We start from the raw sequence: 27,977 nt of genomic DNA, 5'->3' as shown, positions 1-27,977 counted from the left end.
CATTAAGAAAAACTATATAAAAATTGCATTCTTTGCACTGATGGTCTCGTCTGCTGTAACATGTAATTTACGATCATCAGAGGAAAAATTTGACTGTTTCAGAAATATTAAAAAGTTCCTTATAGCACCTTTAAACCTGCAGTGTGTAGAATTTTGGGTTTTATTTCCTAGCAGATTTTGTAGAAAGTAATCATAATATCCATAAGTACATTTAATTTAGTGCATAATAGCTGAAAAAAATGTTTTGAATTATTTATTTCTCCCATAGAAAGGGTCTCATATATGTCCATATTTCTGCATATTTTGGACCAAGGCCTAGTGCCGCCATCTTGAAAGTGTCATAGTTGGAATGTCATCAGGTGCATTGTTTAACATTTAGGATTGTTCTTGTCCTTGAAGGCCACTGTAGCTTCTGTTATTATTCTAAAGGGGTGGGGTTACCCAGGGAGCGTTGCATTCTAGAACTTTGTAGAACTTTCTTGATGATGTCATATTACACACTGCACCTTTAACGGAGTCATTTTTAAGATTTCTCTACTCTAAACTCAAGTACTGTTTTCAGGTTCACTTAATAATAATAATAATAATAATAATAATAATAATAATAATAATAATAATAATAATAATAATAATAATAATAGATAACATTTATATAGCGCTTTTCCCAGTGCTCAAAGATGCTTCAGAAAAGCTAAACAAAACAAACAAACACCACTATACCAGCACCTTGAATCCAGCTTGTGTTTACTGTAAATACAACTCACCGTCTGACTGCGCATCACTGCCTGTAAGAGAAACAAACAACACAGAGTTATTTTTAGCAAACAGTGATTCCATAATGTCTTCAAACACTAGCACGTAGGTTGTCATGCGTCGCAGGCCTTAATAAGCACATTTCCATTTCCGGAAAAAGTGATCCAGCCGGTTGTTCTAGTGTAGCATGACAAACAGTTTCCATTGTGCTGTGTTTCAAATGCTGTGATACTGTAACTACCAGGATTATAAATTCATGTCGGGGCATTTATAGGATTTGAGGATTTGATCGGCACAATGTTTGAATCAAGAATATACCATGTTACGTAAGCATCTGAAAAGAGTTAGGCAAGGCAAGTTTATTTCTATAGCACAATTCAGACCCAATTCAGGCCACTCAAAGTGCTTTACAGGGGCATGAAATACATCAAGATTAAAAATCATCAAGCATGGAATACACATTAAAAAAGTTAGTCATATCTGTCAATCAAAATTAAAGATATTGTCATTTTAAGTGTTGATACTTTTGACAGAAATTCGATTTAGATGAGGCTATGGGCTACACTCTGGTTCTTATGACATAATAAGTATTTTGAACCACTGAAATCACTCTGCCCAGATTTTCTATTCAAAGGAGACAGTTTGATACGGCATAAATGTATTTCCAATCAGATTGTTTTAAAAGTTGATATGGATTCTTAACTATATTATACTGGGGGCCGTCAGCATGCCAGAGATTAGACTGTAGGCCTAAAGCTAAATCTGGCTCATTAGGCATCTTCCTTAGAGAGCAGAACTGGAATTCAGTTTTTGTCAATTCTAGCCGCCTCCCTTGGACAAAAGCGGTAGTGTTTTTACCACGCCAGCTGTTGTTCCTGGGTGAGCGTATACCCATGACAAAGGCATTAAGAAAAACTATATAAAAATAGCATTCTTTTACACTGATGGTCTCGTTTGCTGTAACTTGTAATTTACGATCATCAGAGGTTAAACATTTCAGATTTCAGAAATATTTGAAAGTTCCTCTTGGTGCCTTCAAGTAGTTTTCATAGAAAGCAGGACTTAATTTGTTAACCAAATCCTAAACTAGTGAAGACACTCTCAAGTCACACCTTAGTCTTTGTGCGTGTTGAAACTACTGATAGTGAGGCATTTCCTATTTCTTCTCTCTCTCTCTCTCTCTCTCTCTCTCTCTCTCTCTCCCTGTATCTCTCTGCCTCTCTCTCTCTCTCTCTCTCCCTGTATCTCTCTGTCTCTGTCTCTGTCTCTCTCTCTCTCTCTCTCTCTCTCTCTCTCTCTCTGTATCTCCCTCTCTCTGGGTCTCCCTCTCTCTGTCTCTCTCTGTCTCTCTCTCTCTGTCTCTCTGTCTCTCTCTCTCTCTCTTTGTGTCTCCCTCTCTCTGTCTCTCTCTGTCTCTGTCTCTCTCTGTCTCTCTGTCTCTCTCTCTGTCTCTCTCTCCCTGTATCTCTCTCTCTCTCTCCCTCCCTCTCTCCCTCTCTGTCTTTTACCTTATCTCATGTTTGCATGTTTATACTACATAGGATCTCAGAGTTCAATACACCTTCATATTTCATAATTTATTTTTAAGCGCCTGTTTGTTCTCAGACATGGATTAACCTTTAGTTCTGGACTAAATTGTTCTTTTAATGGACAATCTTCATTCAAAATTCCATTTCGTCCAGGACTATAGGCTTAATCCATGTCTGAAAAACAGGGCCTAAGGTTGCGTTCCGAATCGCATACTCTTTCTTTTTTCTATTCTACATACTACATCTGACGATAAAAAGAATCTAGTTAGGATGCAGTATGCATACTATTGGGACATACTTTACTCTCTTATTTCATCATAACATTGCGCCTTGATCTTGCCTCTTGCTTTTATATCCGTCTCATCCCCGTTTGTTTTCATATGGAGGCTTCGTCGACGTGACGTCACTTCACGTGCGCACTGGATTGTGGGTCAGAATCGCCCAAATAGGATGCACTTTTCAACACTAACAATCTTGGCCGCATGAAGTAGGACATCCGGGTACTTCTTACCATCCTAAATCTGGCCACAAGAATCGGGACATCCTAAATCTTTTTTCTACATACTATATAGTAGAAAGTATGCGATTCGGAACGCAACCTACGTGTCTTCCATAGACAGCAGGACTGACAGAGATTGATTTGTTAACCAAATCTTAAACTAATGAAGTCACTCTGAAGTCACAGTTTAGTCTCTGTGTGAAACGTCAATATAAACTGGATCGTCTCGTTTTTAAAGGTGAGATAAAAATACTGCATGTTGAAACTACTGATAGCGAGGCATTTCCAATTTCCTCTCTCTCTCTGTCTCTGTATCTCTCTCTCTGTCTCTCTGTCTGTCTGTCAATCTCTCTCTCTGTCTCTGTGTGCGCGTCTGTCTCTCTCCCTCTCTCTGTCTCTCTCTCTCTGTCTCTCTTTCTGTCTCTCTGTCACTCTGTCTCTCTCAATTCAATTTAATTAAATTCAAAAAGCTTTATTGGCAGTGTTGCCAAAGCATTACAATATTACACATATTACGTATAATAACAAAAAAGAACGTCAGAACAATATGTACATATAACTCTCTCTCTGTCTCTCCCTCTGTCTGTCTCTGTCTCTCTTTCTCTCTCTGTCCCTTTCCCTCTCTCTCTCTCTTTCTCTCTCCCTGTATCTTTCTCTCTCTCTCTCTCTCTCTCTCTCTCTCTCTCTTTTACCTTATCTCACCAGAGGGAAGAGGTGGACTCTTTAGAATTAAAGGCATGAAGTTAGACAAGTGTTTTACCTTAAGGCAAAACACGTCAAGCTCAGGACAATTTTCGAGATTTTTTGTCTATGTATCTTCCATAACATGTCTTCTTTCATACTAGTATTGATCAGTTTTATTTGTATTGGCCAATATCACAAATAGACATTTACCACAGTGGGCTTTACATTCCATACAGTATGACACCCTCTGCCCTTACACCCTTAGCTCGGCTGAGAAAAAACTCCCAGTAAAAAACCCTTTACCGGGATTTTTTTTAAAAAGTAGCAAAAAGAACATCGCTGAGTAATATTCCCCCGTCCCATCAAAATTGTCCCACTCTTCCCACCCCCCTTAATGATAATATTAACGCTGTATTGAGGCTGACCTGTTAGTTGTAGGGTTAGAATCAGGGCGGCACAGAGCAGTAGCTTCACGTCCATGTTGTGAATCTTTCACCGGTGAAATGAGGAAGGTGAGACTGTGTGTTTGCTGTAAACCTGATGGGTCAGTGTGTCACTACATAAGGCAACTCCTCTCATACCACACACACACATGCATGCATGCAACCACACACACACACACACACACACACACAGAACAGAGAGAGAGAGAGACACACACACACACACACACACATGCACGCGCACACACACACACACACATACACACACAAACAAACATACACACACACACACACACACACACACACACACACACACACACACACACACACACACAAACATACACACACACATTCTCTCTCACACACATACACACAAACATACACACACACACACACACACAAACATACACACACACATTCTCTCTCACACACGTACACACAAACACACACACCCTCAGTATCAACAGAGCTGAAAGTTGTAGAGCCAGTTATAGGGACCTTTAGAGTTGATAATCTAACAACAATGCATAAAGATATAAAAACAATGTAACATGGCGAGACACTATTAGGGTTTAACATTTTTAATTCATAGATATCATCATGAAAATATGCCAGTTGATTACTCACATTAAAAAATATATTTTTGGTATCACAATTTTTTAAAGAAATGTTTGAATAAATTGTAAAATGTAAATTTGGCTAGCTACAACATCTGGACGTACACACACACACACACACACACACACACACACACACACATACACACACACACACACACACACACACACACACACACACACACACACACACGTTTACACACATAATATTTAAAAATGTATAAAACTAACACTGAAATTAAATGAAAATGGCTCCAAGTGTTGTCAGCGCTTGTTCAGGAAGTTTCATTTTTATTCCAGAAGCTTGTTTATATCTCTTAGCGATTACCGGCTGTAGTGGAAGAGCCGGTTTGATGATGGATTACATATCAACCACATTAACCACAAACAAAAACAACAGTTTGTTCCGGACAGTGACACAGAGAAACCACAGCAATGAGTCTTCAAATATTTTACTAGCAGTTTCCGTAGACTGTATATATTCAAATTATTTTATTAGGATTACCGCTTGGGATTAATTAAACCATCTCGTTTTCGAGGGGGGCCTTGCAAACAAAATATACAATGAAAACATATTTTTAACCTATACAAAAAGAAAAAGAAAAAAATATATTACATACACACACACACACACACACACACACACAACTAATTTCGGATCTTGGTGTAGATACGTGATTAGTAACATGAAAAAAATATATAGAGAATGCTGGAGAACGCTTGTTGTCAAAATCACTTTCTGTCAAAATCAGTGAATATCTCCTCATGATCCACTGCCTGTCTGTACTGTGTGTGCGCTTTAAAAAAATGCAGTGTTAAACCACAGCCTAGGCTCTGTAAACGGGTATGTTCCTATCTATGATGGCCCCTCTTTGTTTACATACCCGGTTTGATTTTCTCAGTTTTGTAGGATTTTAATATTCCTCTTTGGCGACATCTGCTGGTGATATCCGGAATTACATTTAAAATGTTTTAAACTGTTTAGACAATGCACAAGTAGCCATTAGTATCCAGCTGCATCCCCGGAGAACAATACTGAGGCAGACAAAAATTGGGATGAGCCTTAAAATAAAGATCAACATTATAACAATAAATAAAAGTATTTTTTAAATAAAGTAATAAATAAAAGAGGGAAATAAATAAAAGTTAAAATTAACACAGAAGATGCCAGGGCTGAACACAAATAGATCATAAGTAGTTTAAGTTTAACACATTTAATTGGGAGCACAGTCTCACAGATATAATAGCTTGTTTGTGTTATTTTCTGACGTTATTGTATTTTATATAGCCTCCAGTATAGCTAAATTTCTTTATTTAAAACGCTAAAATGTCGTATTCCTCTAGAAAATTTACATTTATGAATTGAAACTTTGCAAGAACTATGATGAAATTGATTAGAAAACAACTGCTTTTATATATTTTGTGTAAAAAAAACAACATCAAAAAACGAATTTTCCAGTGAACGCTCAATATTATAGATAGGCTATTATCATGCACAATAAATCTAGGTCTACAAATAACTCGCCTAAATTCACAAGAACGTGTGTAAACATTTCCAATATAGATGAACAACAGTTTCAGTATTTGAATAACATAAAGTACTGGTTTAAATGAATGTTGTATATGTATTTAATAATACACACAAAAAACTGTTTTGTTCTAGTAGTTTCTCAGCTTGGCCAGAACGGGCCAGTAGCCGGTAGAAGCGTATGATGTCACGCTTTCGAGGATACGTCATCACGCAGAGCTCTGTGATTGGACAAGACGCCCCGGGAAGGCTCGAGAACGCTCGAGAAGCAACTAGAGTGAACTAGAGGTGCGCGAGAGAAGTATAAATAAGGGCGGCGGTTGGAATATCAAGTCATTCAAGACGGAGCGAGAAAGTAAACGGAGCAGAGAAACCGACACAACTCAACGGGAATTCCTCCTTTTCTTCCATATTTCCATCTTTTTAACGAGGGTAAGTTTGCTGTTTCAGTTGTTTTCACTTGAATGTATTATGTTTTACTTATCGACTACGTTATTACTGTATTACTTTAAAATTACACGTTGCCGTTCAAATGATTTATGTTTGAATGAGCAGTTGATAACCGTTAGTCTCAAATGTAAATATCTGGAAACTTTCGATGCTTTATAAATTTGTCTTACCCTGTTTTACTGTTATTAGCATACTTTATTTTATCCCATTTTTTACTGCTATGATTAATGTTTGGGTAACATATCGTCTTCTTTAGGGAGGTTAAAGTCAGAAAACAGTTTATTTCCGTTAGTTTCTCAATGAATATCTAAAAATTTACATTTTGTCAAAATAATATGAAACGGTGTCAAGATTTATGCTAAGTAGGCTACGCTATCTCAGTAATGACAGAAAGACTAAGTAGCCTATTGTAACCGATTAATATTGACCTAACATCTCAAAAATATTGAATAAGTATACCAAAGTAATAACTTAATATTTGGGACTTCATCCAACTCATCATATGAATATTTCAAATTTGAAGTTCCTTGATATTGATTTCAAAGTTCCTTTATACAGTAGAGTAGCCTATAAGATTTAGCTGAAGTTGGTGTTAACTTTTTTCTAATGTTAATTTTTGCCTTTTTTGCCTCTTCGCTTCTTCAGGACACTTACAATAACCAAGATGCCTGCTGCCGCTAAGCCTAAAAGTAAAGGTATTGCCATCGGGATTGACCTGGGCACCACCTACTCATGTGTGGGGGTTTTCCAGCACGGGAAAGTAGAAATTATTGCCAACGACCAGGGCAACAGGACCACGCCAAGCTATGTGGCGTTCACGGACAGCGAGAGACTCATTGGGGATGCAGCCAAGAACCAGGTTAATATTCTAAGTTTTTTATTGCTTGTGTTGTGTGATCATTTGTCTCAGATCCTTATTTGTTTATTTTATCATTGTTAATAAACTTAAACTGTGGGGCGCTCTGGTGGCATAGTGGGTTAGAGCGTGTAGCACATAGGCTCAGTCCTTGTTGCAGTGGTCACAGGTTTGGATCTGACCCGTGGACCTTTATTTCATGTCACCCCCCCTCTCCCACTCCACATTTCAACTAGTCTGTACTCTCTGATTTTGAGCTGTCAATTAAAGGTTAAAAAACACAGAAAAATATCTTTAAAAAAAAAACTTGAAGTCCTTTCCCGGCCCTCCTGTGTCTGTCTGCTGGCTATATGTAAGTGTTTATATGGTCTGTGGACACTTGTTGAAATTGAATTTGAGATTAATAAAGTTGTTTTATTTGAACTTGAACAGGTGGCTCTGAACCCCAGCAACACGGTGTTTGATGCAAAGAGGCTGATTGGGAGGAAGCTGGAGGATCCAGTGGTGCAGGCCGACATGAAGCACTGGCCCTTTAAGGTGGTGGGAGAAGGAGGCAAGCCCAAGATACAGGTACCAACACACAACTCAGCTTTCAGCAAAGAAATACATTGATTTGTTGACCTGTTGATGTTGAGCACAAAAGCTACGAGTGAAAAACTACTCATACTATTTTTAGGTTTTCAAGATGAAATAGGAAATATTTAATCAAGTAACAATGAATAAAATGTTCTCATATAAGTTATAGTAAAAACTTTGGTTCAAATAAAGTTGAAATGAATTTGAGTATATGACTGTACACTGACTAAAGGCTTATCTTAACTTACAGGTGGAGTACAAAGGAGAGGAGAAGAGCTTCTACCCAGAGGAGATCTCGTCCATGGTCCTAGTGAAGATGAAGGAGATAGCTGAGGCCTATCTGGGCCAGACGGTGAACAACGCCGTGGTCACAGTCCCGGCGTATTTCAACGACTCCCAGCGCCAGGCCACGAAAGACGCCGGCGTGATCGCAGGCCTGAACGTCCTGAGGATCATCAACGAGCCCACGGCCGCCGCCATCGCATACGGCCTGGACAAGAGCAAGACGGGGGAACGCAACGTGCTGATCTTTGACCTGGGGGGGGGCACCTTCGACGTGTCCATCCTCACCATCGAGGACGGAATCTTTGAGGTCAAATCCACCGCCGGAGACACTCACCTGGGCGGGGAGGACTTTGACAACCGCATGGTCAACCACTTTGTGGAGGAGTTCAAGAGGAAGCACAAGAAGGACATCAGCGGGAACAAGAGAGCCCTGAGGCGGCTACGCACCGCCTGTGAGAGGGCCAAGAGGACGCTGTCCTCCAGCTCCCAGGCCAGCATCGAGATCGACTCTCTGTTCGAGGGCGTGGACTTCTACACCTCCGTCACCAGAGCGCGCTTCGAGGAGCTGTGCTCAGACCTGTTCAGAGGAACCCTGGAGCCCGTGGAGAAAGCTCTGAGAGACGCCAAGATGGACAAGGCCCAGATCCAGGACATGGTGCTGGTAGGAGGCTCCACGCGCATCCCCAAGATCCAGAAGCTGCTGCAGGACTTCTTCAACGGCCGCGAGCTGAACAAGAGCATCAACCCTGACGAGGCCGTGGCCTATGGAGCCGCCGTCCAGGCCGCCATCCTGTCAGGAGAAACCTCGGGGAACGTTCAGGACCTTCTGCTGCTGGACGTGGCTCCTCTGTCTCTGGGCATAGAGACGGCCGGAGGAGTGATGACTCCGCTCATCAAACGCAACACCACCATCCCCACCAAGCAGACGCAGGTCTTCAGCACCTACTCAGACAACCAGCCCGGGGTGCTGATCCAGGTGTACGAGGGGGAGCGGGCCATGACCAAGGACAACAACCTGCTGGGGCGCTTTGAGCTGGGGGGCATCCCCCCTGCCCCGCGCGGCGTCCCACAGATACAGGTCACCTTCGACGTGGACGCCAACGGCATCCTGAACGTGTCTGCTGTGGACCAGAGCACCGGCAAGGAGAACAAGATCACCATCACCAACGACAAGGTGAGACGGAGACTCTTGTTATGACTGTGTTCTGTTCATCACATTGAGCCTGTTGTTATTATCTATTCTAATATTTAACATAATTTAGTTTGAGTGACCTGAGGTTTCTGACCTCTCCAGCACACACTCTTTTCTCTTTCCATGTGAAAGGTATATTTGTTGTGTTTGTATTTGAATGAATGAGTTTTGAATAATAATAATAATGAAATGATCCATCTCCCAGGGCCGACTGAGCAAAGAGGACATAGAGCGCATGGTGCAGGAGGCAGACAGATACAAAGAGGAGGACGACCTTCAGAGGGACAGAATCACGGCTAAGAATTCCCTGGAGTCCTACGCCTTCAACATGAAGAGCAGCCTGCAGGACGAGAGCCTGAAGGGCCGCGTGGGCGAGGAGGAGCAGAAGAAGCTGCTGGGGAAGTGTGAGGAGGTTCTGACCTGGCTGGAGGCTAACCAGCTGGCCGAGGCAGAGGAATACACACACAGGCAGAAAGAGCTGGAGAAAGTGTGTAGCCCCGTCATCTCCAAGTTATACCAGGGAGGGGCGCCCGCGGACAGCTGTGGAGAGCAGGCACGCGGCCATGCAGGGGCACAGCAGGGGCCCACTATAGAGGAGGTCGACTAACTACCACGACTGGGACTATAGGCCTTTTGCTCATGAGATTTATCATTATTTTATGTTTGAAATTAAGTCCAAATTTGAACAATCCTTTACTGTAAACATTGGCCAAAAATATTATATTTATAACTTTGATTTTGTAAATAAGATTTTATAAAATATTTACATTCTATCAAAATAAACTGTTTAATGTATAATTGAAAAACTAGTTCTATGTGAAATAAGAGCTTTAAAGAACATAAAGATTAATATATCTCTGCTGTAAACAGTGGTTTAACATACAGAGTTAAGCCTTATTTAAAATGTTTGTCTTTGTAAATGAGTTGAAAAATAAATGTAAATGTTTATATATATTTTTTTAATGTCGGGATGTGGTAATACAAGTTTGTAATAAAGTTCAAAATCCAAATTCATCTCTTGTGTTTCTGGTTTTAATCATAGATGGTATATAAAAATGTTTTAATGTGTCTTGTTTTCATCCATCCATATTTACTGAGGTCAAGTTTCAAAATAAAATGTCTCCAATGTATAAATTAAAAAACTAATAGGAAAAGTGTCTTTAAAGCCATCAAACAAGAATACATCCTCATCCTACATATCTTGTGGATGATCACTGGTTTTCATCTTTTGGTTTCATCTTGCCTATTTTCTTTAATATGCATTGAGTTAGCGATGCATTTAATAATTCCCTTTGCTTAACATATTATAAAATAAGTGGTTAATTATGAACATCTTTCTGGGTGTGCATAAACAACATCTAAAAGAAGTAGTTATAGCGAATATAATAAATATTTTAATTTTTTTTTACTATGGAAAAGGGGTAGGATTAAATAAGTGTATACTTCTTCCTGCTCCTTTTCAGGCATATCACATCAATACAGATAATTTGTTTTCTTTTTTTTTTCTTTTTGTGAAGTCATTTAAACATAAATTTTGTTTATTGTATTTTTATGCTTTTCATTTTTTTTGTATTGTTTTTGATATGTCTGAAATAAAATAAAAGAAAGAAAGAAAGAAAGAAAGAAAGAAAGAAAGAAAGAAAGAAAGAAAGAAAGTTATGTACTATAAACATAAACCACTAGGTGTCACAATTTCACTTGGGCATTGTCAGATTTTTTGTTGTAAATATGCTGCCTGTCACCAACTAACATTTGATTCGACAGTAAATAACAACTGCATCATTTCATAACATTCATTCAATTAAAATTTTTTACAAAGAATAAGGAGTGCAAAAAATAGTGCATAAATTGAAGCCATTTTCGTAAAAATGACATCCCTGAAATCATCATAAAGTAAAATTTGCTATAAACTATAAAACTATTAACATATTCCACACTTTTTATTCAATTATACAAAACCAAAACTAATGTCAACAAGTTTTAAGATGTAACTGATGAAAAAAAAAACAGTTTACATTTATACTACACCTCTGAAAAAAATGAAGAGACCACTCCAAATATTCAGTGTCTCTCGTTTTACTATTTATAGGCATGTGTTTGAGTAAAATGAACATTTTTGTTTTATTCTATGAACTTCTGACAACATTTCTACCAAATTTAATCCAAAAAATATTTTCATTAAGAGCATTTCCATTAAGTAAAGATGTAGAGATGAAGATTTAAGAAAAATCCAGACTGGTCACTTCATTTTTTCCCCAGAGCTGTATGTTAATAATCCCTGCGTTCCAATCTCCATACTTCCCTACTATTTAGTATGCCAGAAAAAGATTTAGGATGTCCTAATACATGCAGGTCAATTGTAGTATGCTGAAAATACATAAATGTCCCACTAACTTCAATAGCATTTTGGAGTATTCCTCTTTATTCTTTATTCATTTCTCGACATAATGAAAAAAAATCTTCCTTATCTGATTTTTTTTTCCTCTCCTGTGGCCCTAAAACTCTTCTGTACTTTAGTATGTAGTGTAGTAAAAAGAATTGGAACGCAGGGTCAGTGTCTCTCGTTTTACTTTTTATAGGTATGAGTAGAATGAACATTTTGGTTTTATTCTATAAACTAGCCTACTGACAACATTTCTACCAAATTCCCCCCCAAAAAAGTAATATAGAGATGAAGATTTAAGAAAAATCCAGACTGGTCCCTTCATTTTTTCCAGAGCTGTTTTTCACTCCATGTAAAAATGTCTCACAGGAGATTATAATGAGTATCTAGGTCGGTTTTACTTTTACTCTTTTATTTTGTGAAACGGATACAGATGTAAACCGTTGGTCCGGTCGGCAGGCAGCTCCACACAGACAGTCCCGCCCCAGCATTCAGTCTGTGCCATCTTTATTTAGCAAAGAACAAAAAACAGCGCTGAAACAAGCCCAACCTCGGCATTCATTCGACTTTATTGGGCTTAATTTGACTAAAAATAACCTTGAAACGGGACATATATGCTCAGTATTAACAGCCACACCCCTTAAGAAAAAACCGCTGCTGCTGTACCCGTTAGCTTTTGAGCCACCGAAGCTAAGCTAGCCAATTTAGCATCTCGTTTTTCGGTTTCAGCCGTTAATTAAGAAAATAACAAAACAGCGGCTAATTGATTTGACTTGGGATCTGAAATCAAGAGGGACTACTGCGGGACATGGACCAGGCGCGCTGTTGAGAGGACATCGCTGTTGTTTTGTCGTTCCGCAAAGGAGCGACAATAAGCCGCGGTGAGTGATGCTACATCCTAGCTAGCTGCTGAGCTAGGCTAGGCTATGCTAGTTAGCCATTCCAAGGGGGTTGCTTCAAACTTCTGTCCTGGTCGTATTGTCGTATTGCTGGCTGCACCCTAATAAATCGACAGTGAGATTTTCATACATTTATTAATGAGCTCAGCTGAAATAAAAGGGGGTACATTACCAGGGTTTGGTAGTGTACACCATGTTATGAAACGAGTAGACATATTTTGCAGTGATTAAAATAGTTTAATTACTCTGTTTTTTTTGTGGCATTTTTGTGTAGTTGACTTGTGACATTACAACCACTTTTGGGCCATAAACGGATTTAATTTTGATATGAATGTGACCGTTGCTTCTCCAGTTGAACCCGCATTGACGAGCCCCAGATAATAGAAAAATCCAGATTTGTTTTCAACATAAAAACATTCCTTGTATTTGAGTTCTTGTGAAAAGTACAGATGAGACTGTTTCATTATGGACAGGGTTAAATCTCAGGGCTACTCACTCACTCTCACTCACTCACTCACTCACTCACTCACTCACTCACTCACTCACTCACTCACACACACTCTCACTCACTCACTCACTCACACTCTCACTCACTCACTCACTCACACTCTCACTCACACACTCACACTCTCACTCACTCACTCACTCACTCACACACTCTCACTCACTCACACTCTCACTCACTCACTCACTCACTCACTCACACACACTCTCACTCACTCACACACACTCTCACTCACTCACTCACTCACTCACTCACTCACTCACTCACACACACACTCACTCACTCACACACACTCTCACTCACTCACTCACTCACTCACTCAGTTGCATTTTTTGGTGGTGTATGGCTTTTCTGAATTATATTTAGTTATAATTCCACGTTTACATTACTGAATTTGATCATGTTTACAAAATAGTTTGAACGGCTTTTTCTTAGTAGCTTTAGTAGTTTTTCTCCCTAGGGAAACGTGTGTGTGTGTGTGTGTGTGTGTGTGTGTGTGTGTGTGTGTGTGTGTGTGTGTGTGTGTGTGTGTGTGTGTGTGTGTGTGTGTGTGTGTGTGTGTGTGTGTGTGTGTGTGTGTGTGTGTGTGTGTGTGTGTGTGTGTGTGTGTGTGTGTGTGTGTGTGTGTGTTTTACTGTCTCATCCTGCCTGTAAATTCCACTGTCAACTCATTTGTATATTGCAAAGCCACGCTGAAAAAGTAGCTTGATTTACACTATTCATTGTTCTATAATAATAATAATAATAATGCTAATCAAAACGTGTACATGCAGGCAGCCCTTAACACCCAGTAATGACTCAGTTTTAATTAACCAAATAGTTTAATACTGTATATAATATATATAATAAACAAATGATGTAACTAAGTCAGATGTAATGCACAGATTCACAACAGAGAGTTTGTATTATGCAAAAGGGTCCTCAGCCTTGTGATTGTGGTCATTCGGCTTCACTGACACGCAGAAAATATCACGTCACACGCGTTAAATTCAACCGTCCGAGAGACTGCAGCCCTGTTTCCCCTTTCCTCCTGTGTGTGTGTGTGTGTGTGTGTGTGTGTGTGTGTGTGTGTGTGTGTGTGTGTGTAAGACTGTGTGTGTGTAAGACTGTATGTGAGAGTGTGTGTGTGTGTGTGTGTGTGTGTGTGTGTGTGTGTGTGTGTGTGTGTGTGTGTGTGTAAGACTGTGTGTGAAAGACTGTGTATGTGAGAGAGTGTGTGTGTGTGGGTTTTATTGTCTTATCCTGCTTGTAAATTTAACGTAGCTCAACATCGTGTGTGAGTTTGTTTTTTTTCCACATGGGAAGTGGAGGAAGCCAGTATTGTGTGTGTGTGTGTGTGTGTGTCTGTGTCTGTGTGTGTGTGTGTGTCTGTCTGTCTGTGTGTGTGTGTGTGTGTGTGTGTGTGTGTGTGTGTTTAAAACTTGCCAGAGAACGACCGTCTTCCTCTGGAAACATGACTAAAATAGACACCACATGAGACGGACTCTTTCTCCTTAAATGTAGAATTATTTGGTGGTTTTAAATATATACTCAAAGCAGTGGGAGAAAAGGGCCGCCCTTAGCTCAGTTGGTAGGGCGTCCCCCCCCCATGGGCCCTTAGCTCAGTTGGTAGGGCGTCCCCCCCCCATGGGCCTCGGCCAGCAGCAGACCCGGGTTCGATTCCAGCCCGCGGTCGTTCTCTGCATGTCACTCCCCTCTCTGCCCCATTTCAACTCTGTCTCTACACTATCAATAAAGCATAAAAATGTCCAAAAAAAAAAAAAAAAAAACAGTGGGACAAACAGAAAAAGGGAAGCACTTATTTTAAGCCTATGTGTCTGAATATGGAAGCAAGATAGACAAAAAACTAAAGCTTTTTACCTCCCATGTCTTTCTCGTCTTTTTAATACTGTTACCATTAAGTTAATTTACTTTATTAGTCGATGGCTACATTGAAATTAGTCTTTTTCGCATATCCCCTCTTTTAAAGACCTACTTCACCGGTTTGAATATGAAGGTGTATTGAATTCTGAGATCCTATGTGGTATAAATGTGCGAAAAAAATTGAAATCGGTTCATCCTAGCCTGAGAAAAGGCAGAAAGAGTGTTTTATTAACCCTATATTTTACTTTAAATATTACTGTGATGTCTTTTACTGTGACATCACAGTAATATTTACAAAGTACGTTTTTTTTTAACCCTATATTTCTCTTTCTGTGATGTCACGAGAAAGAGAAATATAGGGTTAAAAAAAAACACTCTTTCTGCCTTTTCTCAGGCTAGGATGAACCGATTTTATTTTTTTTTGCACATTTATACTACATAGGATCTCAGAATTCAATACACCTTCATATTCAAACCAGTGAAGTAGGTCTTTAAGTAACCACCCTTTTATTGTGAAAATCTATAGTAGAGTGAAAGACTATTGCTTCTTCCTTTTCCTCGGATTTAAAGGTGGAGTCAGTGATTCTGGAGAACGCTTGTTGTCAAAATCAGTGAATATCTCCTCGTGATCTGCTACACGTCCGTACTGTGTGTGCGCTGAAAAAGAAAAACCCAGTGTTAATACATACACAGTATAATAGGCTCTGTAAACGGGCATGTTGCTATAGCTATGATGGCCCCATTTAGTTTACATACCAGTTTACAGAGCCTAGGCTTCATATAACATTTTCAGCACAGAACACACAGTACGGACAAGTAGCAGATTTTTTAAATATATTTTTTTGGCATTTTTTTTTATGCTTTATTGATAGTGTTTAAGAGACAGAGTTGAAATGGGGCAGAGAGGGGAGTGACATGCAGAGAACGACCGCGGGCTGGAATCAAACCCGGGTCCGCTGCTGGCCGAGGCCCATGGGGGGGGGGGGACGCCCTACCAACTGAGCTAAGGGCGCCCCCTAAGATATTCACTGATTTTGACAGAAATTTGTTTTTTTCTCCAGAATCACTGACTCCAACTTTAACACCAAGTTTCTCATGGAATACATGATTGGAAATGAGTTAACTGTTCTGAGGTGTGTGTGTGTGTGTGTGTGTGTGTGTGTGTGTGTGTGTGTGTGTGTGTGTGTGTGTGTGTGTGTGTGTGTGTGTGTGTGTGTGTGTGTGTGTGTGTGTGTGTGTGTGTGTGTGTGTGTGTGTGTGTGTGTGTGTGTGTGTGTGTGTGTGTGTGTGTGTGTGTGTGTCCACTTGTGTGTGTGTGTCCACTTGTGTGTGTGTTTGTTTCTGTGTGTGTGTGTGTGTTTGTTTCTGTGTGTGTGTGTGTGTTTGTTTCCGTGTGTGTGTGTGTCCGCTTGTGTGTTTGTGTCTGTGTGTGTGTGTCCGCTTGTGTGTTTGTGTCTGTGTGTGTGTGTCCGCTTGTGTGTGTGTGTGTGTGTGTGTGTGTCCACTTGTGTGTGTGTGTGTGTGTTTGTTTGTTTCCACTTGTGTGTGTGTGTGGGCGCGTGTGAGTCCTTGTCTTGTTCAGATTTTACTAGCACGTTTTACACAGTGTATCTTTATAAAGGAACAAGCCCTACAGCGCTGCTTTAAACGGAGACCCCGGGGCCGTGTGTGTGTGTGTGTGTCCGCACTTTTGTGTGTGTGTGTGTCCGCACTTTTGTGTGTGTGTGTCCGCACTTGTGTGTGTGTGTGCTTGTGTGTGTGTGTCCGCACTTGTGTGTGTGTGTGTGCTTGTGTGTGTGTGTGTGCTTGTGTGTGTGTGTCCGCACTTGTGTGTGTGTGTGTGCTTGTGTGTGTGTGTCCGCACTTGTGTGTGTGTGTGCTTGTGTGTGTGTGTCCGCACTTGTGTGTGTGTGTGTGTTTGTTTGTTTCCGCTTGTGTGTGTGTGTGTGTGCGTGTGTGTTCATGCATTCACACACTCTCACACTCAAGGAACGGCAGCTACATTAACCCCATCATACAGTGAGAGATGTCAATAGGTCTCAGTCAGCTACAGTCTCACTCACTCACACTGCCTCCTATAGATCCGGGCCTAGGCTCCAGTGCTGCTTGCTAATACGTCATCACGTCACGTAAACCTGCAGTGTGTAGAATTTTGGGTTTTATTTCCTAGCAGATTTTGTTGAAAGTAATTATAATATCCATTTAATTTAGTGCATAATAGACGAAAAAAATGTTTTGAATTATTATTTTTTTCCTTAGAAAGGGTCTCATATATGTCCATATTTCTGCATATTTTGGACCAAGGCCTAGTGCCGCCATCTTGAAAGTGTCATAGTTTGCAGCAAGAAATTCAAAAGATTTAGGATGTCCTGATTCTTGTGGCCAGATTTAGGATGGTTAGAAGTACCCGGATGATATACTACATCTGGGGCCGTATTCACAAAACATTTTAAGGCTAAGAGTAGGTCCTAACGTGCTGATTTAGGAGTAACTCTCAAAAATAAGGGGCGTTTCACTCCTAAGTTTAGGACTCCTAACTTTTTAAGATAAGTGTAATTCACAAAGCATTTTAGCGCTAAAACTAGCTCCTAAATCTATGAAAAGCTAAGAGTCCTCGAGAGGACTCCTAAGTCACTAAGAGTAAATCACAGACAACCATTTGATGGTGTTTTGGAGAGATTTAATGATAGTGAGCTTTACAAAAGGTACCTTTAATAGCTGTAAGGGTTTAATGATCTTAGTAAAGCTATATCTAGAAAGTATAGACACATTTATATATCATATTTATATAAAACAATATTTATTAAGTTCCTTTTCCTGCAGTTGCTTTGGGTTTATGATGCACTGAAAGTTACTGTTGGTGTCACGTTTGGGTTTAATTTCCTACTAGAGTAGGGCAGGCCCATATGTGGCGCTTCGCAGCATCTCCTTCGTTCCACAGGTCCGCTACTGTATAGCTGCGAGTCTCGCCTTTTTCCTTCTGCATGCATTTTACGATTTCGCCGGCTGTTGTTTCTAAATGGTGAATTTCCTGGTTTGTCGCTGTCTGACTATTGCTGCATAGTCGCCGTTGAGAGAAATACAGTGAGAGTGCATGGCGTGCAGCTGTTCAATGAGGATATTTTTTCCGATTCAAATCATTGTAATATTTAAAATTAATAGGCCTATGTGGCACTATTGTAGGCTAATTGTGAACGAAGGTGTGGGAAACCCTGCAGTATCTTGGTTTCATGTTAAATCAGTGTCACTTGTCATTAATTGTATATGAAAACTCTTTACTTTAATACAGCGACACGATATGGATATCTCCCCACAGTGTTTCTATCATAAATTCACTCTTAGGGACTCATTCCCTCTCAGCCAATCACTGTGGGCATAGAAGATATGAACATGACGTCATCCATAGCAACAGGGTCAACCCCGCCCCCTTATCTTAGCTTAGGAGTCCCTCCCATTCCTTAGTAAAAGTTGGTCTTATCAGCTTTGTGAATAGGTTTTAAGAAATTACTCCTTACTAAGAACTTTTAGTGCTCCTTAGGAGTACTCTTTGCGCTAAGATAAAATGTTTTGTGAATACGGCCCCTGGCCGAGATTTCTAGTGTTGAAAACAGCATCCTATTTGGGCGATTCTGACCCACAATCCAGTGCGCACGTGAAGTGACGTCACATCGACGAAGCCTCCGTATGAAAACAAACGGGGATGCGACGGATATAAAAAGCAAGAGGCAAGATCAAGGCGCAATGTTATGATGAAATAAGAGAGTTAAAGTATGTCCCAATAGTATGCTTACTGCATCCTAACTAGATTATTTTTACGGTCAGATGTAGTATGTAGAATAGAAAAAAAGAAAGAGTATGATATTTGGAACGCAGGGCGAGTGTCCCCAGTTAGACTCGGTTAATGACGTCATTTGTGAGTCTTATTTTGGAATCTGCTGATGCTGCTGCTGGGCCTTTTATGACGTCACAAGTGTCAGCCCCAAACCCAGAACAGTTAATAATTGAAATCCATTTGTGTTGGAGAAGTACTAGTGGTGCACTTTATGGAGGAGAGCCGGCTGACATTTTGCCTTCCACCGACAATCAGCTGCAGCACTGACTCTGTTCTGCTCACATTTCAACAGTCAAGAGGTTTATTTGTCATATGCACATTAACAATTAGAGTGTGTGTGTGTGTGTGTGTGTGTGTGTCTCTGTGTGTGTGTGTGTCTGTCTCTGTGTGTGTGTGTGTGTGTGTGTGTGTGTGGGGATGCGACGGATATAAAAAGCAAGAGGCAAGATCAAGGCGCAATGTTATGATGAAATAAATAAAAAGTATGTCCCAAGTGTAGCATACTACTGCATCGTGTGTGTGTGTGTGTGTGTGTGTGTGTGTGTGTGTGTGTGTGTGTGTGTGTGTGTGTGTGTGTGTGTGTGTGTGTGTGTGTGTGTGTGTGTGTGTGTGTGTGTGTGTGTGTGTGTGTGTGTGTGTGTGTGTGTGTGTGTGTGTGTGTGTGTGTGTGTGTGTGTGTGTGTGTGTGTGTGTCAGCAGTAGTCATTGGCAATGAAATTCTCAAGTCCCAGGCTCCTCTCAACATTGTGGTATAGATGAAGAAAAAAAGTGATAGGTTAACATTATAGACATGTGCAGCATGGTCATTAGATGTAAATAGGGCCCTATGAAATCCGTAATTTTTTTTTCCAAATTCCGTTTTTTCCGTTTTAATCTCATGACTTCCGTTTTTTTTTTACAATTAACAATAAATTAAGTTATGTACATGTCAGAGATACGTACATGGATAAATTAATAAGTAAACATTGAATAGACAGATTTGTGAAGGGGGTTTGGCGCCGTGTGTTACATTACCGGTACTGCAGCCAGGCTCTACTTTTAAGTCAGGCAGTATTTTGGTCTTTAGATGTCGCCAAACCAAACTTCCTCCCTAGTTCTGCTTTCATTTCAACCGTGTTGTTTCCCTTTGCCTTGGAAATTGAATTTCACCAAAATAATGGCGAATTCCGTGACATTCCGTGTTAACCGCAGATTCCGTTTTTATTGCCCGATTCCGTGATTCCGTCCGCGTTTTTCGTTATCGCGGAAATCATAGGACCCTACGTAAATAGACTTAGATTTTAGCTTTTGTAAAGTGGCTACGTAGCTCAGAAGTTCAACTGTCTTTGAGTCTCTCTTTCTGTTTTTCACTGTACCACCTCTTCATGTCACAACTTGTAGTCATCTGTTCACTCTGCCAGATAGATCAACTGTAGGAGATAAAGGCCACGCATCATATCAACAAACATCCAAACCATTCAGCCCCAGCCACGCGGGACATTCCTTAAATATTACAGACTGTTTAAAACATGCAATAGGCTTGAAGCACTTTGATTGGCCTCTGTGTATTACAATGTGCTGGATAAATAAACCTTGTCTTGTCTTGTGTTGTTCCCATTGGTGATCGGAGAGTTTGTAAGTGATTGAAGGGATGGATAACGATTGTTTTTTCCAAAGAGGATAGGATCGCTTATGAAGTCACCTTACATGAATACATTTAGAGATTTAGTTTCTAGTGTTAGCGAGTGGTTTAACAAGTGAATGAAAGCCTTATTTACCACTTGGTTTGCCTGCTGTGTCTCTTTGCATGGCTGACATGTTTCCTGTGAACACCAAACCTTTGCTTTGGATGAAAAACCTTACAGATGAGGCATTTATCTAACCAGAAAAGGAGGGAAAAAAAAGTCTGTTAAATTGTTGTAATTGTCATTTATTTTAGTATTGCTACACTATGCTACTGCTATTCCTATTGCTACAACAGTCTCTAGTACTCACCTATGCCCCCCTCCCCCTCTTGTCCCCCCCCAGGCCCTGGCCATGCCCTCAGGTGTCCGGGCGGGCAGCATCAAAGACCCAGACGTGGCCGAGCTCTTCTGTAAAGATGACCCGGAGAAACTCTTCGCTGACCTCCGAGAGATCGGACACGGGAGCTTCGGAGCCGTGTACTTTGTGAGTAAAGAAAAAGAAGTGTTCTCATCTTTCATTTTTTTTATTTTTTTTACACACACACACACGCACACACACACACACACACACACACACACACACACACAGGTTAAACGGGTAAATCAGATAAGACCATTTTTCTTTAGAATCAAGTGAAGTCACACAGAGCCAAAACGACAAGAGTTCCTTTCACTTTCACATTTTACATATTCAACATCACAACTTTTTTTTAAACTTTATTTGACCTTGTTATGCTTTTTTTTTTTTTTTTTAACCTTTATTTCTACAGGTAAATCCCATTGAGACTCTTTTTCAAGGGAGACCTGTTCCCATTCCCTCGTTACCATTCACACACACATTCACACACCAATAGCAGCAGGCTAACTATCGACATTCACACGAGGCAAGGTGGGCGAAGTGTCTTGCCCAAGGAAACAACAACCATGACACAGGTGGCAAGGCAGGAATCGAACCGCCAACCCTTAGATCATTGGCCGACCCGCTGTGTGTGTAATTGACAAATAAAGACTTGAACTTAAACCTGCAGTGTGTAGAATTTTGGGTTTTATTTCCAAGCAGATTTTGTAGAAAGTAATTATAATATCCATAAGTACGTTTAATTTAGTGCATAATAGCTGAAAATTTTGTCATATATGTCCATATTTCTCCATACTTTGGACCAAGGCCTTGTCACAGCCATCTTGAAAGTGTCATAGTTGGAATGTCATCAGGTGCATTGTTTAACATTTAGAATTGTTCTTGTCCTTGAAGGCCACTGTAGCTTCTGTTATTATTCTAAACAAGGGTTGGGGTTACCCAGGGAGCGTTGCATTCTAGAACTTTCTAGAACTTTCTTGATGATGTCATATTACACACTGCACCTTTTAAACTTAAACTATCTAAAAAACTTGTTTGAGTGTGTCTCGACCAGATGATGGAAAGCTCATTATCAAGTCTCCTACAAATCCTGTGGACACTGACTGTTTAGATCCATTTTAAACAGTTCTCTAAATAGAATAGATGCATGTTAAACACGGTTCTCTTATAAATGCACAGTGATCCCTGGAGGCCTGCGAAGAAACCAGCGTTTTGCTTTGTGTGGGTTTTTATGAAACACATGATCTGCATTTTCCAACATACACACGGAAAAACTGTGAATCTGAAAATGTCAACAATCTAATTAAGGAAACAGTGTGGGAACTGTGTGTGTGTGTGTGTGTGTGTGTGTGTGTGTGTGTGTGTGTGTGTGTGTGTGTGTGTGTGTGTGTGTGTGTGTGTGTGTGTGCGCTGACTAAAAGCTCTGCATCTCATTTCACCTGGTAAAACGTTCTTGGTCGGTTATCTCTCTGACTCTGTTGAGTTTCCAGAGATGGTTTGAGGCCGGCGGAGACAGGAATAGACCAAGTGCATCAATTTGCATCAATTTAACACGAGAGCGACGGCTTAATGCTGTACAGCTCCGTCTGTATAAACTGTGTGTGTGTGTGTTTGTTTGTGTGTGTGTGTGTGTGTGTGTGTGTGCGCGTCTCACTGTGTGTGTCTGTGTGTGTGCGTCTCACTGTGTGAGAGTGTGTGTGTATGTGTGTGTTTGTTTGTGTGTGTGTGTTTGTGCGCCTCCGTCTCACTGTGTGTGTGTGTGCGCCTGTGTGTGTTTGTTTGTGTGTGTGTGTGTGTGCGCCTGCGTCTCAGTGTGTGTATGCGCCTGTGTGTCTCACTGACTGTGAGTCTGTGTGTCTGTCTGTCTCACTGTGTGTGTGTGTGTGTGTGTGCGCCTGCGTCTCACTGTGTGCGTGTGTGCGTCTCTCTCTCTCTGGGGACAGCTGACCTTAAAAAGACTGTTGACAACATGATGAGTCACGGATTACGGAGCCTGATTCGATGTTTAAACCCGTTCTTCTTCTGAAGCTTGTACAAGTCTGCTGGCTCCACGTTTATTTGCTTATCGTCTGAGCTTTTGAGTGACTTGATGTTTGGTGTCTGATAGCAGCGTCCTCACTGTGTGTGTGTGTGTGTGTGTGTGTGTGTGTGTGTGTGTGTGTGTGTGTGTGAGTGTGTCCTCACATGGGGTTTAGGATTAAGCTCCTTTTTTTAAAGATTATTTATTGGCATTTTCAAGCTTTATTAGACAGTACAGAGTTGAAATGGGGAGACAGACAGAGCGAGAGAGATAGAGAGAGAGAGAGAGAGAGGGGGGGGATGACCTGCAGTAAAGGTCCACGGGTCGGATTTGAACCCGCGACCACTGCAACGAAGGCCTGAGCCGATATGGTACACGCTCTATCCACTACACCACCAGAGCACCCAGGATTAAGCCTCTTTTTTGAGGATTAAACCCTTGAAATAGATTCTAGAGTGTTGTTTTATCTGGAAATAAATAATGTAGTTCGGCTGCTTGACTAATGTTGTTATCGTTGTGTACATTCTGCTCAGTGAACATGTCGGGTCAATGTTTTAGCATCGCAGACTTAAACCTGCAGTGTGTAGAATGTTGGGTTTTATTTCCTAGCAGATTTTGTAGAAAGTAATTATAATATCCATAAGTACATTTAATTTAGTGCATAATGGCTGAAAAAAATGTTTTGAATTATTATTTTTTCCCTTAGAAAGGGTCTCATATACGTCCATATTTCTGCATATTTTGGACCAAGGCCTAGTGCCGCCATCTTGAAAGTGTCATAGTTGGAATGTCATCAGGTGCATTGTTTAGAATTTAGAATTGTTCTTGTCCTTGAAGGCCACTGTAGCTTCTGTTATTATTCAAAAGGGGTGGGGTTACCCAGGGAGCGTTGCATTCTAGAACTTTGTAGAACTTTCTTGATGATGTCATATTACACACTGCACCTTTTAAAGCTTTAATGTGAATTCTTTACTCTCTGTAAAAACTGAATTAGGAAAATATCACGTGCTGTCACAAGAAGTTTTTAGTATATATATATATTTTTTTAACCTTTTATTTATACAGGTAAATCCCATTGAGACCGGAGACTCTTTTGCAAGGGAGACCTGTTTTCCTTTCCCACGTTACCATTCACACACACATTCATACACCGATAGCAGCAGGCTAACTATCGACATTCACACGAGGCAAGGTGGGTGAAGTGTCTTGCCCAAGGACGCAACAACTATGACACAGGTGGCAGGGCGGGGATCGAACCGCCAACCCTTTGATCATCAGCCGACCCGCTCTACCACCTGAGCCACAGTCGCCCCCCAAAAAAAAAATTAAATCAGGGAACTTTTATTGATTTTTTTTCTTTTCAACACAATATCAATTCCTTACATGTCAATAAAACAGAACTGATAGAAATAAATGTGAATGTGCTCCCTGTCCATTTAAAGGTGCAGTACGTAGTTTCAGAGGAGGGGGGTTTGTTTACATTCACAGAGCCTGCAGTTAGTTTACCGAACATATTTACTCTACATGTAATTCTTAGTATTGAATAATTCTATCATCATAAATCCAAACTCAATTATTTTGAGGAACCTGGAACCAAACGTAAGACTAGAATATGTTTGTAAACCAAACTGTGGGCCCTGCTGCTGTAAACAACAACAGTGAAACAGTAACTTTTCAGGAAGCTTTCTAACTTCAAACAGTGTTCCAGGGATCACATTTTCATGTGAGGAAAGTTTTTTTTTATTCAGTTATGAGAATATACCTTAGAAAATGTTTCACTTCTCTGACACACACAGAGTTACGTAGCGCACCTTTAATAGTGTTCACAATATCTTAATAAATTGCATTGAAATGAACATGAAAAGATAACATGGAAAATAAAACAAATTTGATAAAGGGGCGACTGTGTCTCAGGTGGTTAAGCAGGTCGGCTGATGATCAAAGGGTTGGAGGTTCGATCCCTGCCCTGCCACTTGTGTCATGGTTGTTGTGTCCTTGGGCAAGACACTTCTAGCCTGGCTCCGCCCGCCTACCTACTTCCGCCCAAATTTCATTTTCCCTTCAGTAGTCAGTCTGGTGGTGGGGCGTATTAGTGAGATTTTTCCGAACAGATTTCTGAGTATCCAATCAGCGAACAGAGGAAGTGGCTGAGAACGATGACGTCGAAGTCGCGCTCCAGTTTCAGTTGAATGCTGCGTTCCCTTACGGTCGGAACTCGGAAATTTCCGACTTGGTAGTTCCGAGTTCCGACCTGTCTGTGTTCTAGTGCATCTGCTCGGGAAAGTATGGACGCCTACAACCTTTCTCATCCAAATAACTAAACGTTAGGCTCTAACAAGTTACCGTTGCCAGGTACCGGTAGATCCATAGACTACAAAATGTAGTGAAGTCGGAAATTTCCGAGTTCCCTGAACGCACCGTCAGAAGCCGGCTCACGACCAAATGTTATGCGATTGGTTGGCTAATCCAGAGTGGCACTGGGCAGATCCAATGGTTTTAAACTTCAACAGACACCCGCCTCCAAGTGAGTTAACGTTTGCCAATTACGGCACTTCCAGACCTTCTGTACAAATGAAATGAAGTACGATGGTCTGGTAGCACCAGGCTAAGACACTTCACCCACCTTGCCTCGTGTGAATGTCGATAGTTAGCCTGCTATGTGTGTGTGAATGGTGACGTGGGAAAGGGAAACAGGTCTCCCTTGCAAAAGAGTATTCGGTCTCAATGGGATTTACCTGTAGAAATAAAGGTTAAAAAAAAGTTGTGGTGTTGAATATGTAAAATGTGAAAGTGAAAGGAACTCTTGTGGTTTTGGCTCTGTGTGACTTCACTTGATTCTAAAGAAAAATGGTCTTATCTGATTTACCTGTTTAACCTGTGTGTGTGTGTGTGTGTGTGTGTGTGTGTGTGTGTGTGTGTGTGTGTGTGTGTGTGTGTGTGTGTGTGTGTGTGTGTGTGTGTGTGTGTGTGTGTGTGTGTGTGTGTGTGTGTGTGTGTGTGTGTGTGTGTGTGTGTGTGTGTGTGTGTGTGTGTGTGTGTGTGTGTGTGTGTGTGTGTAACGCTCAACTGATAACCCTGTTTTGTCTCAACAGGCCCGAGATATCCGTAACAATGAGGTGGTGGCTATTAAGAAGATGTCCTACAGCGGCAAGCAGACCAACGAGGTAACACACACGCACTCACTCACTCACTCACTCACTCACTCACTCACTCACTCACTCACTCACTCACTCACTCACTCACTCACTCACTCACTCACTCACTCACTCACTCACTCACACACTCACTCACTCACTCACTCACTCACTCACTCACTCACTCACACACTGTCCCTCCCTCCTCCGTACACAGGCATTATCTTTGCTCACACTCATTTAATTTTTCTATTTTAGATATGTTTCTCATTTTAGTTTTAAAGGTGGAGTCAGTGATTCTGGAGAACGCTTGTTGTCAAAATCACTTTTTGTCCAAATCAGTGAATATCTCCTCGTGATCTGCTAACTGTCCATTCCACTAAAAAAAATCCAGTGTTAATACACAGCGTAGGCTCTGTAAACTGGTATGTAAACAAAGCATAGCAACATGATGATTAACATTTTATTAGCACCAGATTCCAGCACACACACACAGTAAATACAGTTAGCGGAATGTGAAGAGATATTCACTGATTTCGACAAATTCATTTTGAAAACCAACTCGCTGCCTCCACTTTTAAACCTTCTATATTAAAATGTGTTTGTCTTTTTAGTGCTAAATTTCAAATAAATTCTCCCTGTTAGCCTTGTATTTTGGGAAAACTTTTCACAAGTTTGCTCTGTAGCCTAAGTCACAAAAGTGTGGCTATGATGGATAATAATCTAACAGATTTTTTGTTCTTGTGCAGAAATGGCAGGACATCATCAAAGAGGTGAAGTTCCTGCAGAAGCTTCGTCACCCGAACACCATTGAGTACCGAGGATGTTACCTGAAGGAGCACACAGCATGGGTACGCATCAGCGGGGGAATTATCAGATTCAATACACCTAGAAAATACACATTGACTTATATGATAACATGAATGGATTTACCTGTTACAAGACACGATTTTGGCAGAGAAAATGGCAGTTGGGATAGAGATTTGAATCCAAATACCTCAACCGCTCCACTTGTTCTCTTTGGTCCCTCCCCTATGGTCCCTCCCTGACACGCTCTACACCAACAAAGTCGTGCCAAAGTGAATGGACAGTCCCAACAGCCAATAAGAACAGAGAATACAGAGAATCGTAGCCTCGCTCTGATTGGTCAAAGTGTACAGCTCATGTTAACTTTGACCAATCAGAAATCACACACCCCAGGTTTAACATAATCGAGTTGTATTCTTTCCTCCTCAGCTGGTGATGGAGTACTGCCTCGGCTCGGCATCCGACCTCATCGAAGGTTCGTTAAAACGCTTCACTCTTATTAATCCAGTTGATTGCATATTGCACATATTGTAAATATTTTTCATTACATTGCACATTTAATTATAAGTTATCTACTTTTTACTTTCTATTCTATTTTATATATACTGTGTCTAATGTAAATGCTGGAACACCTACATTTTCCTGCAGGGATGAATAACGTATATCTTATCTTATTAAAACATGATTTATTTCTATTATCTAGATATCCGTCTCTTGTTGTATGTTATTAATCCAGTTGATTGCATATTGCACATATTGTACAAATTTTTCCATCACATTGCACATTTCAATTTAACCTCATCCTACTTTTTACTTCCTATTCTATTATATACATACTTTTATACGTTTTATATTGTACAAAAAATTGCTTTGCACTACGTAGTATTTAGACTTGATCTAATGTAAATATTGTTTAGGTTTATCTTGTTTATCTTATTCTACTCTATATATTTTCTATCGTTCCTATTACACCGGGGGTCAGAGTGAAACGCCATTTTGATTCTGATGTCTGTCTTGCATTTATCAGAACTGACAATAACAAACTTTGACTTTGACTTGACTTATTTCTATTATCTAGATATCGGTGTGTTGTTGTGTGT

General features: G+C 40.5%; 3 protein-coding genes across 3 annotated transcripts in view; 2 read left to right on the top strand and 1 right to left on the bottom strand.

Annotated features, from left to right (window-relative positions):
* Window positions 1-3,988, bottom strand: part of LOC307262668 (serine protease 27-like) — a 14,759-nt gene extending 10,771 nt beyond the window's left edge. The window contains exons 1-2 of the mRNA XM_080043623.1: window positions 3,891-3,988; window positions 765-785 (exon numbers count right to left, since the gene is read on the bottom strand). Of these exons, the coding sequence (XP_079899749.1) occupies window positions 765-785; window positions 3,891-3,945 (76 nt within the window). The 5' untranslated portion in view covers window positions 3,946-3,988. The remainder of the gene's footprint in view (window positions 1-764; window positions 786-3,890) is intronic.
* Window positions 3,989-6,399: 2,411 nt separating this feature from the next.
* On the top strand, window positions 6,400-10,376 carry LOC307263305 (heat shock 70 kDa protein 1). Its single transcript, XM_080044433.1, has 5 exons — window positions 6,400-6,485; window positions 7,149-7,362; window positions 7,792-7,929; window positions 8,186-9,394; window positions 9,618-10,376. The coding sequence occupies exons 2-5, from the start codon at window positions 7,168-7,170 to the stop codon at window positions 10,017-10,019; spliced, it is 1,944 nt and encodes a 647-aa protein (XP_079900559.1). The 5' UTR covers window positions 6,400-6,485; window positions 7,149-7,167; the 3' UTR covers window positions 10,020-10,376.
* Window positions 10,377-12,287: 1,911 nt separating this feature from the next.
* The window catches only part of taok2a (TAO kinase 2a), a 41,725-nt gene continuing 26,035 nt past the window's right edge, over window positions 12,288-27,977 (top strand). The window contains exons 1-5 of the mRNA XM_080044247.1: window positions 12,288-12,676; window positions 20,902-21,042; window positions 26,029-26,100; window positions 26,820-26,921; window positions 27,307-27,352. Coding sequence (XP_079900373.1) covers window positions 20,911-21,042; window positions 26,029-26,100; window positions 26,820-26,921; window positions 27,307-27,352 — 352 coding nt within the window. The 5' untranslated portion in view covers window positions 12,288-12,676; window positions 20,902-20,910. The remainder of the gene's footprint in view (window positions 12,677-20,901; window positions 21,043-26,028; window positions 26,101-26,819; window positions 26,922-27,306; window positions 27,353-27,977) is intronic.

Source organism: Ammodytes marinus (genome assembly GCF_949987685.1).
Source record: "Ammodytes marinus genome assembly, chromosome: 16".
Lineage (NCBI taxonomy): Eukaryota > Metazoa > Chordata > Actinopteri > Uranoscopiformes > Ammodytidae > Ammodytes > Ammodytes marinus.
The sequence above is the reverse complement of the archived record's forward strand: the minus strand, read 5'-3'. Positions and strand labels throughout refer to the sequence as shown.